Here is a 12,390-nt window from a genome sequence, read left to right as displayed (position 1 = left end):
CATCTTGCAAGGAAAATGTCACAATGATTAGTCTTGGTTTTCCTATACCTAAAAGGACTTTCAGTTCCACATGCACTGCTTCCATACTTATATCCCTAGAGTGCCTCTCACAGCAAAATATGAGAATATTTAATTTACTTTTCATACTTGTATATCAGATTAACCTATGGATCAATAGCTTTGTAATCAAAGGTATTTTACCTGCAATGGTATGGAGGAATTGAGGAAACTGAATATATTAACTGAAAACTGAAATTGTAACTAACACATTGTTCAATTATAAAAATTATACTGGTTTGCAGACGTCAGAATTTTAAACATTAACTTTCCTTTAAAAAAAACACACATACTCAGGAGATTTCTTCTATCATTGCCAGGATAGCCCTCAAATTCTCAAAAGGATTCCCTATTAACTAGTTCTATTATTTTCTTTAGCCTCTCTTACCCTGGGAAGGAGATCACTTCAAAATTAGTCAGTAGAAGTAGCAAATTCAAAAAAACCAGGGTCTTATTAGCCAAGAATTTCCTTTTGTGACATGTGTCTTTATCTTCAAGATAGTATTTTGATTTTTTATAGGTTTGAAATCATAATTCCCCACATGATAGTACAGACAGCAGACTGCCAGGAGCCTAACAAATAGATACCCATTTTTGTTACTAAGAAAACTCAATATTTTATGCTTCAATAAAGATTACAAGGCTATAAAAAAATACTCATTTCTTCTCAAAATGATGGGATCATTTCAAGAACTTAAAGGTTTTTTTCTTTCTACCATTCTGTTGCCTTTGCAGGACAAGATACAAACTTTCAGACAACAGTGATTACATTCCCCCCAGCCCCAGGTTGGCAAAAACTGTAGACTAATAGAGAAGTTTAGATGATGAACAAGAAAGAAGTCTTACATTTATGAAATACGTATTTACTTACCTCTCCAAGCTTTTCCAATTTAATGTAGGTTTCCATTTTCCCAAACCCAATTTCTGACTGAAAGCAAACAATCATAAATTTAGTATTCTTAATATTTCAATTCATCTCTTAGAAAAAATTGATTATAGTTGTTGAACATCTGTCAAGTTTTAAAATATACCTGATGTTGGAATAGTCAAAGGTTCAAAAATATCAAAGTTCACAATTAAAACTGTCAACTCATCTTTTATATAGATTAGTAAACATCGTGCTATGAAAAAGTTGTTTTAAGACCCTGAGATTTTAAGATACCACAGACATTTTAAGACACTAAAGAATTTTGTAAAAGATAACATGATATGTGTAGTGTCAAATGAGTACTAGACTTATTGGGGGGGATATTTTCATTAATTATATAACTGTAAAACTACTACGCTGCACACCTGAAATTAATATAAAATAATACTGAACGTCAACAATGATTTAAAAAAATAGTCGTGGGGATATAAAGTACAGCATAGGGAATAGCCAATAATATTGTAATAACTATGTATGGTGTCAGATGGGTAATAGACTTATTGGGGTTATCACTTTGTGAGGTATATAAATGTGTAATCATTATGTTGTTTTCTATACCTCAAATAAACAAATAAATCTTTTACAAACTAAAAAAAATACATGATTTTCTTTTTAATGGAACTGCAAAATAAACAATTTTCCTATCTATTTTCCTTCACTAATCTTTGAGTTCCCTAGGAATGCCTTCAAGGAACAAAATACTATTTGTTTCAGTTTTCCAACCAAAATATAATGAAAAAGACAACTGCAAGCCACACTCTATTATGGATCAGGAAATAACTGACACAGAAGAAGCAATTTAAGTCTAAATCTAGCCAAAAAAAAAAAAAAACAGAAAGGCTTCAAAAGTGAGTTCTCAAAACCATCGCTTTGAAACCTTGAACTTGTTTGCCTATTTTGTATGGAGTCAATTAATGAGGTAAATGGAATGCATCCAAACATAATGAAAACCCAATATTTAAAAGCTAAAAAAAAAAACACAGAAAACCCTAACACAAAAGATGTAGGGGGGAAAAAAGAGACAGATGGAAATTTCGGGACTGGAAAAGCAAAAATAGGAAAAAAGTTAACAAGCAGAAGAGGAAAATGAGAATTTTCTTAAAATTATTTTCTAGTACCCCTTGTAGATAGTGGAAAAGGAAATAATAATGTAAAAAAAAAAAAAAGAAAATTGCCCCTCAGAGTGGTGCTAATACCCTTAAATAAATAGCCAGTGAAAGCAAATAATGTTCTTCCATATAACCTCAGGTCTCAAAAGTGTATCAATTATGCTGGATCATTAAATGTATGTTTTAGTCAAATTCTGGAGGTACTGAATAAAATTTGACAATTTGAACATCACTTACCACACTTTGAATAGGATAAACTGCCTAAAGTCAAAAGGCCAAAAGTAGCAGAGGCCCCTTAAAGGAACTGTTTTTATCCTTTTGTTACAGTGATATGTATCATGTTTAAAAGCCATGAGAACTGCATGTCCAACAGTACTTAATGCAATTTTGGTAAACTAATAACTTTGTTCACGGGTGATATTATTAAATGACTGAAAAGTTGCTTCTTTTTGCACTCCTTATGATTTTTTTTCTATATATAGTGTTTAAATTTTTTTCTTTTTATTAAAAAGAAATTTTGGAGGCACTATACAACATCTACCCATGTATTGGCTTGTATATTACTCAGAGCTATTCAGTCCTTGCATTCTATTATCAACAACGATGCAGAATAAAGTAAAATTACAACAGACAACTTTCCAAATACAAATAGTTTAACTTTAATATGGAAAATGTGGCAAACAGCCCACTATCTAGTAGTACGTGAAAGCCTGATTCTCAATCATCTTTTAGTTTATGTATGATTTTTTTACAGTCTATTTACATATGATCTTAAATAACTTTTTTTAAAAAAGGCTAATTGCCAAGGTCGCACAAACTATGACAGAGACCGTCTTTATTTTCTTACACCTATTTCTGGAATTCAGGTGTTTAAATTCACAAATATGGAACTATTGCATTTTTGCCATGAATTTTAACTCGTGTGTTATATATTTTATATAAGAAAAAAACTATACTGAGAATAGATGGAAACTAATATAAACAAAAACTGTGAATGTGTCTGAAAAATAAACAATAAAATGTCATCATCCATAACAATGAGAAGCACATAGAAAAATATGACTGCAAGCTAGAAACTTTTTCTTATCAGTTGTTGGAATATTAACTTATTCATTCTATTTTAAGTGAATAAACCCTAGCACTCCCTTAAAACATCAAATACACTTTGGTCCAATAGTGGCTATGACAAAAATTCTGAGGTTTACTTTAAAGTATGTATAAGTAGACCACAAATTCAAGACTGTAAAGATAAAAATATTATAGATTACTGTTATCATATAAAACATATAAGGAATAAACTAAGGGATGCATAAAAAATTAACATTATAGAGTCACTTTTCAGAGAATGAGATTTAGTGAGATCATTACAATACGCTGAAAGTCTGCTTTTAAAAAAGAAAGTAAATACTGTATTATAATTGTAAAGTTAAATTTTTTTTTTTTTAAAGGAGGTCGCAACGCACAGTGGCCCATGAGGGGATCGAACTGGCAACCTGGGTGTTATTAGCACCACACTCTAACCAACTGAGCTAACCGGCCACCCACTGAAGTTAAATTTAAATTTTAATTATTGATCTATAAACAGCGTAACTAAATTCCACCCATGCAGGAAGGCAGAGAATTCAGGCAAAACGCAATTTTACTAGTAAATTGTCAGAATCTAATTCAAAGAGTAAAGCATATCTATTTCTCCATTCTTTTCTCTCTCTCTCTCTTTTTTTATAGTGGAAAGAAAAGCAGTTTTATTCAAAATGCCAACATTCTGGGAGGATGGCTCACTTCTGTCCAAGGCCATTCCCCTCACCATTCATTTTAATAATTTCCAACCTTAAGGATTTAATAATTGCATCCAAATATTACTGAGTCTTTAAATGGGATTTTTAGAAAATTTTGCTTGTATTTTTATCTGCTGAACATGACAAGATTAATAATAAATATAATGACTAGCTTGCTGACATACTCTCCTACAGAAATTATTCAGAGGACAGAGGACACAGCTCATTTATTTACCATGTACTAGGCACAGTGCTAGGTACTGGGGATACAGTGAAAAAAGGCGATACGATTCCTGCTTTCATCAGTTCACAATCTAGACTGAGTTCCAAATTAGATTATTTTAGAAAATTTTAAGTTTCATAAAAACAGAAATAATAGCTAAAGGAATGGAATGATAAGCTCTATATTTTATCATAATAGAAAAAAAACACTTAGTTCTGCTTTCCCAACATATGAAGATGATTTTTTCTGATACTTCGTTTCTCCAAGAGAATACTTTGCTTTTTGGAAGCTCCAAGCAAATTCCTGTTCAGATGGCTCTTACCAGCATAAACACATAAAAAATTTTTTTAAATAAATTATGATTTATAATAATAGCCTTCCTATAATTCAGCACAACTTATAAGTGGTATCAAGCATTATGGGAGATTTCTTGATTACTTTGACTCTAGCAACACAATCACTGTATTACAGTTGTAATGATGTATTAAAATACTGGTAATATAATTCTAATTGTGCTTCAAAACACATGAAGTATGCACAGAAATTGTGTAGATGCCATTCTAAAAGTCAACATGTATATAAGAAACACTGGGAACAAAGGGAGATTTTTTTCAAACACTAATTTACCTCCTGTGAGAATGACCAAGTTACCGTTACTGACAGAAATGTGTTCTTAGGTATGTGGGAAGCAGAAAAGAGATTGAGAATCTCTATTGTACTCGGTCATTTTGTCTTAGAAAAACTGCTGCTACCATCATCATGATACTATCTTAATCCTGTAATTGGTATGCCAAAGGTAAATTAAGTTGTGGGCAGACTTTGAACCTCACTTTCACATCCCATAATATATATACAAAGGACGCCAAAAAAATGTATACTCATTTTAAGAAAGGAAAAAACTATTAAAATTGTAATACTCATATATACTGATAACAAAAGTTGAATACAAGTCATGTGTATACATTTTTTTGGGACCCCCAGTATTATTTCTGAAAGAAATCAGGACTTGGTACCCTGTTTTCTCATCTACTCTTAGAAATACAAAGGACTACGTATGATCTATATTGGTAAAGTCACGAATGAGGACTCTAATACTTGTAAAGGAAGAAAGATTCTTAAAATATGCATAACCTATAATTTCAATATGATGAGACAAATTTCCATATACAGATTTTTCAGTTTACTGAAATTGCCCATTATAGTCTCACAAATCTTCCACTGGGTATGCCATCAATGTAATTGCAACAATGCTCTTAGGAAACTTGACTATCCACATATGGGATTCCCACTAGTCTAATGTTTAAATATGTTAAGAGTTAGAATATTCTATTCCTTATCAGACATAATGAACATTAAATGGCAGTTCGCCGATCCAATAACCAATACCTTTAACATGAGACATGACAACTAAATGTAGTGTGGTGTCCTAGATAGGATCCTGGGACAAGAAAGGACCTTAATGAAAAACTAGGGAAATTTGAATCAAGTATGGAGTTGAGTTAATTGTACCAGTGTTGGTTTCTGACTTGTAACAAATGTACTAAGTAATGTAAAATGTTAATAAGAGGGATAGCTGGGTGTGTGGTAAATGGGAAGTCTCTAGAGTATCTTTTAAATTTTTCTGTAAATCTAAAGATATTATAAAATTAAAAGTTCATTTAAATAAAAAGTCAATTGGAAGGATTCAGTTAAAAGGAGAATGAATATACATGAGTATACAAGGATAACAAATATTCTAAGCACCCTGAGGAGATGGGATAGGGAGGACAATTCCTCAATATTAAGAGAAGGAAAGAATAAAATGAGTTGTGGGTAGAACAGGTGTAGGTATATTTGCACGTTTGTTTTTCAGGAAATAAGGGGATTTCTGGTTAATAGCTTCTCTCTTATCATGTAGGAGAAGAGATTATCTGCCTAGTGTGAAAGGGGAAGAGTTAACCAGACAAAGACAGTAGGGTAGCCAAATGTCCACTGAGGGCCCATTTGAGGTTGACAATTATAAATTTATAGAAGAACCAATTGCCCTATTGCGTCTTTCTCCACCAGAAATGAATTCTGCGACTTGTTTCTTGATTCCTATCCAAACAAAGGATTTGTTATTTTTACTACTTTTATTATACATTGCTATCAAAAATACAAAACATAAAATTTTATACTTTTAGACAAAACTAAAATTTTATCTTGAAAAACTGTTATTAGATAAAGCGTATATTATTCATAGAAACATGAACTCTAACACGTGAAGAATACTTTTCTTTTCCCGTCTCCTTTCCATTTATTCCCTAACCAGAGCCTTTATACATAAACCTAGGGTATTGAAGAATAATTTTCTAACATATTTCAAAAGATATCATGCTTTATAAGATAGATGAATAATGAAAGGGACACACTGATAGAAACCAAAATGCAACTGCCATGATTAATCTGAAATCTATAAGCTACATCAAGATCAAAAAACAAGGTAAGTGGCTAGGAACACCCAACCACAGTAATAACTCCAGTCACTTAACATTCATTAGAGGGCACTGTTTTCTTTCATTTCATGTAGACTGAAAAATATAGCTCTTAAAACACAGCTTTAAGAATTACATGGTGATTAAATCATACTTTTAGTCCCAAGCTGAACATTTAGTAACTCCAAAATGTATCCTAAATACCAATCTTTGATAAAAATTGATAGCCAAAGAACACCTTAACCAGTAATCAAATGAAAAAGTTATCTGAATAAAAATGTCTTAAGCAGTGATGCAAAACTATGACAATGATAAATCTATACCAAAATCAAGGTGGCATTACTTTTATATAATATACAGTAAGGTACTTTTATACAACACACAGTAAAAGGTACTTTTACCTTACTGTATTATATTGGTGTGTATTTTATACAATATACAGTAAGGTATTTTTACTTTACTGTATATTATATTGATGAATGTTAAATAACAATATGTTCATGTTATATTTAGCATAAAGTAATTTTTCCTTTAGAATACGTAACACAAAACAGAAATTTTTCCATGATATAGTATATAAAAAGAAAATATAACAACTGCCAGCACTCCAGGAATCCTCATCAATTGTTCCTTCCTCACACACAAAGTCCAACTGAGGACCAGGTCTTGCTTATTTTATCTCTACGTGGCCCCTAGGATCTGTGTCCTATTTTCCATGTCCACGTGATTGCCACATCATCCCTAATTTCTGAACAAATTCTTATTGTTCAAATTCCTTTGAACAAATTCTTCATCTCCTGCCTCTAGTCTCTCTCCTTCTACTTCATCATTTATACTTTCCCTGAAGCTAATATTCGAAACAAAAATGTCATGTCAGCCCTTGTTTAAATGAAAACATCTGAGGTCCTTCCGTTACTCGAGATGAAGTCCAGACTCCTTGGCCTGACATCTCACGCTTCTTACAGTCTGGATCCATCCTATCCGTTTAAGCCCTATTCTTCAACCTGATTCCACATTTACCCTTCATATCAGTTATGATATTTACATTCATGCCTCTGGGCATGAAGTTTCCTCTGCTGAGAACACTCTTCCACCCATTGTCAACCTGACAAATTTCTACCCATCATTCTAGAGCCAGCTGAAGCAGTATCTCTTTTGTAAGCCTGTGATGTGCAAAGACATTTGATTTGCTATCTCAGCACTTTGTCTCAAAGCACTTTTTATGTACCTCTGCTACAGGACTATAGCCATCCAAAAGAGATCCTCACATATACAGCCACCTGAATTTATGTCAAAGGTGACACTGTGACATGAAAAGCTGACCTTTCAAAAACGACTGATGGGTCAATTACTATTAATACATACTAGAAGATATTTGCAAGACTTATAACTGACAAAGGTCCTTTATACAGTATTCTCACAAATCAATAAGAAAAAGACAGAAAACACAACAGAAAAGACAATAGACCTGAGAGTATCTAAATGGCCAACAAACATTTAAAAAAGTGTTCAACTTAGTCACTGGAAAAATGCAAAATAAAACCACAATGAGATAACACTAAAAAAGTGAAAATTTTTTATAAAGGGACAATATCAAAAACTGGCAAAGAGAGCAACTAGAACTATCATGTACTGGTGAAGAAAATGTAAATTGGTACAACCATTTTGGAAACTGTTTTGACAGTATCTAGGAAATCTGAACATATGCACATAATCTTATCCAACAATTCCAATCCAAGGTACGCATCCAACAGAAATGGTTACATATGTTAACAAAAACATATGTACAGAAATGGTGACAGAAGCTCTATCTGGTAATAGCCAAAAATTAAAACAATCCAAATGTAAATGCCCATCAACAGAAGACTGGATAAAGTATAGTATACTCATACAATGGAGTACTATGTGACAATAAGAACAAATGAACTATAATTACATGAAACAACCTAGATAAAACACAAGTATAACACTGAGCATAAGCTAACTGCAAAAAAAAAAAACCATATTGTACACTTCTACACATATTGGGATACATATTGTATAATATATATAAAAACTTGAATACACATTATTATACATTTGTATCAAATGTATTTTAATAATGTATATATTCAAAATTACATAAAGTTGAAAATTTAAATAAGAATCAGAAAAAGAATAGCAAAAGCATTTTTAAAATAAAAACATGCACGTAAATGTGGATTTTAAAGTCTTTCCAGATATTTAAATATACTATAAACATAATATAATCAAAACAGTAGAAAACATGAGTAAAACTAATCTTTAGCATTGGAAAGTAGGGATAATGGCTACAGTTGAGGAAGTGGGTAGAAAGCAAACAGAAAGGTGGCAGGAAGGGGTTTCTGGATTTTTGGAATTTTTGTTTATTGATCTAGGTACTGCTTATATATGTTAACTCTGCAAAAATTCATTGAGCTATACTATTATGGTATATGTGCTTTTCTGTTGACCTAGTATATATCTATGTAGAGGACATATTCTGTACATCTAGCATTTATCAATAAAACTTACCAAAAATAAAACAGAACATAGCTTATTAAATCCTATTCTTATATGCATCTTTAAACCCTTAAGAATGGAAAACAATAAAATCCAGAAGGAAGTGTAATAAAATTTAATCAAAAATTAAATATAAAATTTAATATAAAATGTTTATACCCAAAAAAATCAAACAAAGCACATGTGATGGTGTAGGAGACCAGAAACTTACTAAGGAAGCTCTACGAGACCTTCGGCTCATTGGTTGATCAAATGGTGGACTGTTTATCTGGAACTTTTCAAGATACCCATCAGGTATTCTGATATCTGCGGGAAGTGATAACCGCTTATTTAAATCCTTTAAAAAAGAAAAAGAAAAAAACAGTTTTGTAGGTAACTGCAAATAGAACAAAAAGGGCATTTGACATTTGAATTCATGGGCTCTAATACATTATTTCTTAGTGATAAGTAACTGTAAAGTTTTATTACAGTTACAAAATCATCTATATTGATTATATATAATATGTAATGCAAACATATTTACTCTTAGCAAAGTATACAATGCAGTTTTACAGAAATGGTACTTTGCAACCCACTTATTTCTGAATTCCTTCCATTGGTAAATTCGACATGGAATTTACCTTGATATTATTATATCATATAGTAGCAACAGACAAAGACTACCACAAAATGTGATTGATTTAAATTAACTAACCAAGTAGATACTATATAATTTTGTATGCAACACAGCAATTGAAATATTTTATTATTGTTATGACAATGGAAAGAAGTAAGTAAAAGGCATTTCTATTTCATTTAATTATAGAATTGGAACTGGAAGAAACTTGAAAGGGAATCTTGCTTATATTATGACACCAAGAAACATAAATCCTATAAAAATAAATCCCTATTATTCGTAATAGTAACCAAACAATGAAACAAAACTGAGAGGTACAGGAACTGTATATTTGATATATGACTTAAGTATAAAAATATAACCATGTTCCCAAAAGACAGGATGAAATAATGAAAAGATAATGGTTTTCCTATATTAGTTTTATATTTTAGATAAACTCAGCAAATCACAGTGATATTATTCTTGGAAGAAAATAAAATATTTAAAATGTATCTAGAAGAATAAACAAATATGCAGAAAACATTCTAAAATAAATCAGAATATGTATGTGGGGGGGATGATGAGAAAACAGTCTTTCTGGATATTAAAATATACAATAAAAAGAATAAAATTAAGAGTGTGTCACCTTTGGGAAAATAATACAGCTCAATGGAAGAACGAGAAAGTCTAGATATAGATCCTAATAGTAAATAAAACTTAAACATATAATAAAAAAATAATATATGGTAAAGAAAAACAAATATTATTTTTATTATTGTGATATAAACAGATATCAAGTTAACCTTAAGAGATGAAAATATTAATCACTTAAGAAACTGTTATTGTTTTTCTTAACTGATTCAGAAGCAATCTTTATTATTATTGCATTATGAAAATGCAATCAACCAACAGGACAGACACCCTAATCATCATTATCTCAACTCAACAGCACTGAAAAAAGTTAACAATACTCTTATTTTAAAACGCGCTCAATTTTTTTAGAGAAAACTATTTTAATCTACAGTATATACTGAAATGATAATATTCATAATCAACTTCTGTCCTCAAGGTTATACATAACGTTGACAAAGAAAAGGAAATGAGTTCTTCATTCTTTTACGTGAAGAAATAACTTATATGTGCTACAGACATTAGTAGGTATAATGAACCATAAAAGAAATGATACCCATATTTATAATGTAAAGCAAAAAAAAAAAAGCTGGTGCTTATTGTATGTATACCTTTTGAAATTGGAAATATTTATAAAATAAAATATAAAGTATACAGATGAATCTCAAAAACAGAATTAAAATCATATTTTCTAAAAAGACTTTGCTAATATATTATTTTGATTTCCAGAATTTTTGAAAATTCCTGTTTCCTTTAAAGAGAACCTACATAGTGTTTTTGCAAAATTTTAAATATAATTAATGTATACTTGTCTTGGGATAGTACATAACTAGAAAAAGGAAATATTCTCAAAACTACTCTTCACTAATGCAAAGAAACAACTTTCTTACAAGTTTCATTTGCCTTCATGAAAATTTTCAAATAGGCATTTGATACCTATGTGTGTGTATTCACACACACACACACCCCCCGTCATATTTCTAGTTCGTAAATGGTTACCTCCATTGAGATCCGTCTGTGTATACGACTTCTAAGACAAACACCTGTAGGTGACTGGACTTCATCAGATGATGTCCCAGAAGCTTGGTCGCTCTCACCATCCGATCCCATTTTTAGATTTTCATGAACAATATCTGTATTAAAAAATGAGACATTTATTTTACAAGGTATGTATTATGCCCTATGTCACATAACTTATTAACACTACAGGTAAGATGTAGACAGACAACATGTAAAAAATCATGACATAAAGTCTTGTACACTCTGGGTACCAAAGGTATGCAGTTAAATAGATCAAAACATAATTCAAATGTCTTATGACAGTAGTAAGAAATCCTTTTATACTTCACATTATGAAAAATTACGAAAAAAACTAACACTCAAGTTATTATCAAGATTGAATAATAAAATTAGAGACAGGAAATAACAATAAGGATTTAGTCAGTTCTCTCATTTTCCAGATCTGGGAACTGAGACCTTGAAAGGTTTAAATGACTTTCAGAGGTCACACAGCTTAGAGGTAGAGCTAAAACAGAAACCTTGTCTTTTGCCTTTTATTTAGTTTAGTATTAAATAATGTGCCATTGGATCTACAACCAAATGAGCTAGTTCTCTGAATGTTCTCTAAAATTTTCTTTAAAGCTTAGACCAAGGGTCAGCAAACATAACCTGTTTTTGTATGACCCCTGAACTAAAAATAGTTTTTGTATCTTTAAATTGTTATTTTAAAAAGAAGAATATGCAACAGAGACCATATATGGCTCACCTGAAAAATTTACTATTTGGTCCTTTACAAAAAGTTTGTCAACTCCGGTCTTAACAAAACAGTAAATCCAGCCCTAATCTAAAGTTTTCCAATTTCTGTGGGATAAATACTTCCTCCTTGAAAACTTCAAGCTACCAACATGACATCATTTAACATGTAGTGGGAAGAAATGTATCCGACATTACATAGTACTTTGACTATACACATACAATAGAAATAACACCAAAAGCACTGGCAATAGTAAAGGGCACATACATTTCCCATAGAGAAAAACTCCACTATAGATAAGCTCATATTCCCCAAATTAACAAAACACATGAGGAAATAATCTACCA

The 12,390-nt window shown here is 31.1% G+C and overlaps 1 protein-coding gene across 3 annotated transcripts in view; it reads right to left on the bottom strand.

Annotated features, from left to right (window-relative positions):
- Positions 1–12,390, bottom strand: part of CDK17 (cyclin dependent kinase 17) — a 90,864-nt gene that overhangs the window by 17,279 nt on the left and 61,195 nt on the right. For all 3 annotated transcript variants that reach the window (XM_081060920.1, XM_081060919.1, XM_081060921.1), the window contains 3 exons: positions 11,290–11,423; positions 9,277–9,402; positions 929–985 (listed from right to left, as the gene is read on the bottom strand). In XM_081060920.1, coding sequence (XP_080917046.1) covers positions 929–985; positions 9,277–9,402; positions 11,290–11,423 — 317 coding nt within the window. The remainder of the gene's footprint in view (positions 1–928; positions 986–9,276; positions 9,403–11,289; positions 11,424–12,390) is intronic.

This window comes from Rhinolophus hipposideros (genome assembly GCF_964194185.1).
Source record: "Rhinolophus hipposideros genome assembly, chromosome: 9".
NCBI lineage: Eukaryota > Metazoa > Chordata > Mammalia > Chiroptera > Rhinolophidae > Rhinolophus > Rhinolophus hipposideros.
Note: the sequence above shows the minus strand (reverse complement) of the source record. Positions and strands in the feature narration are given on the sequence as shown.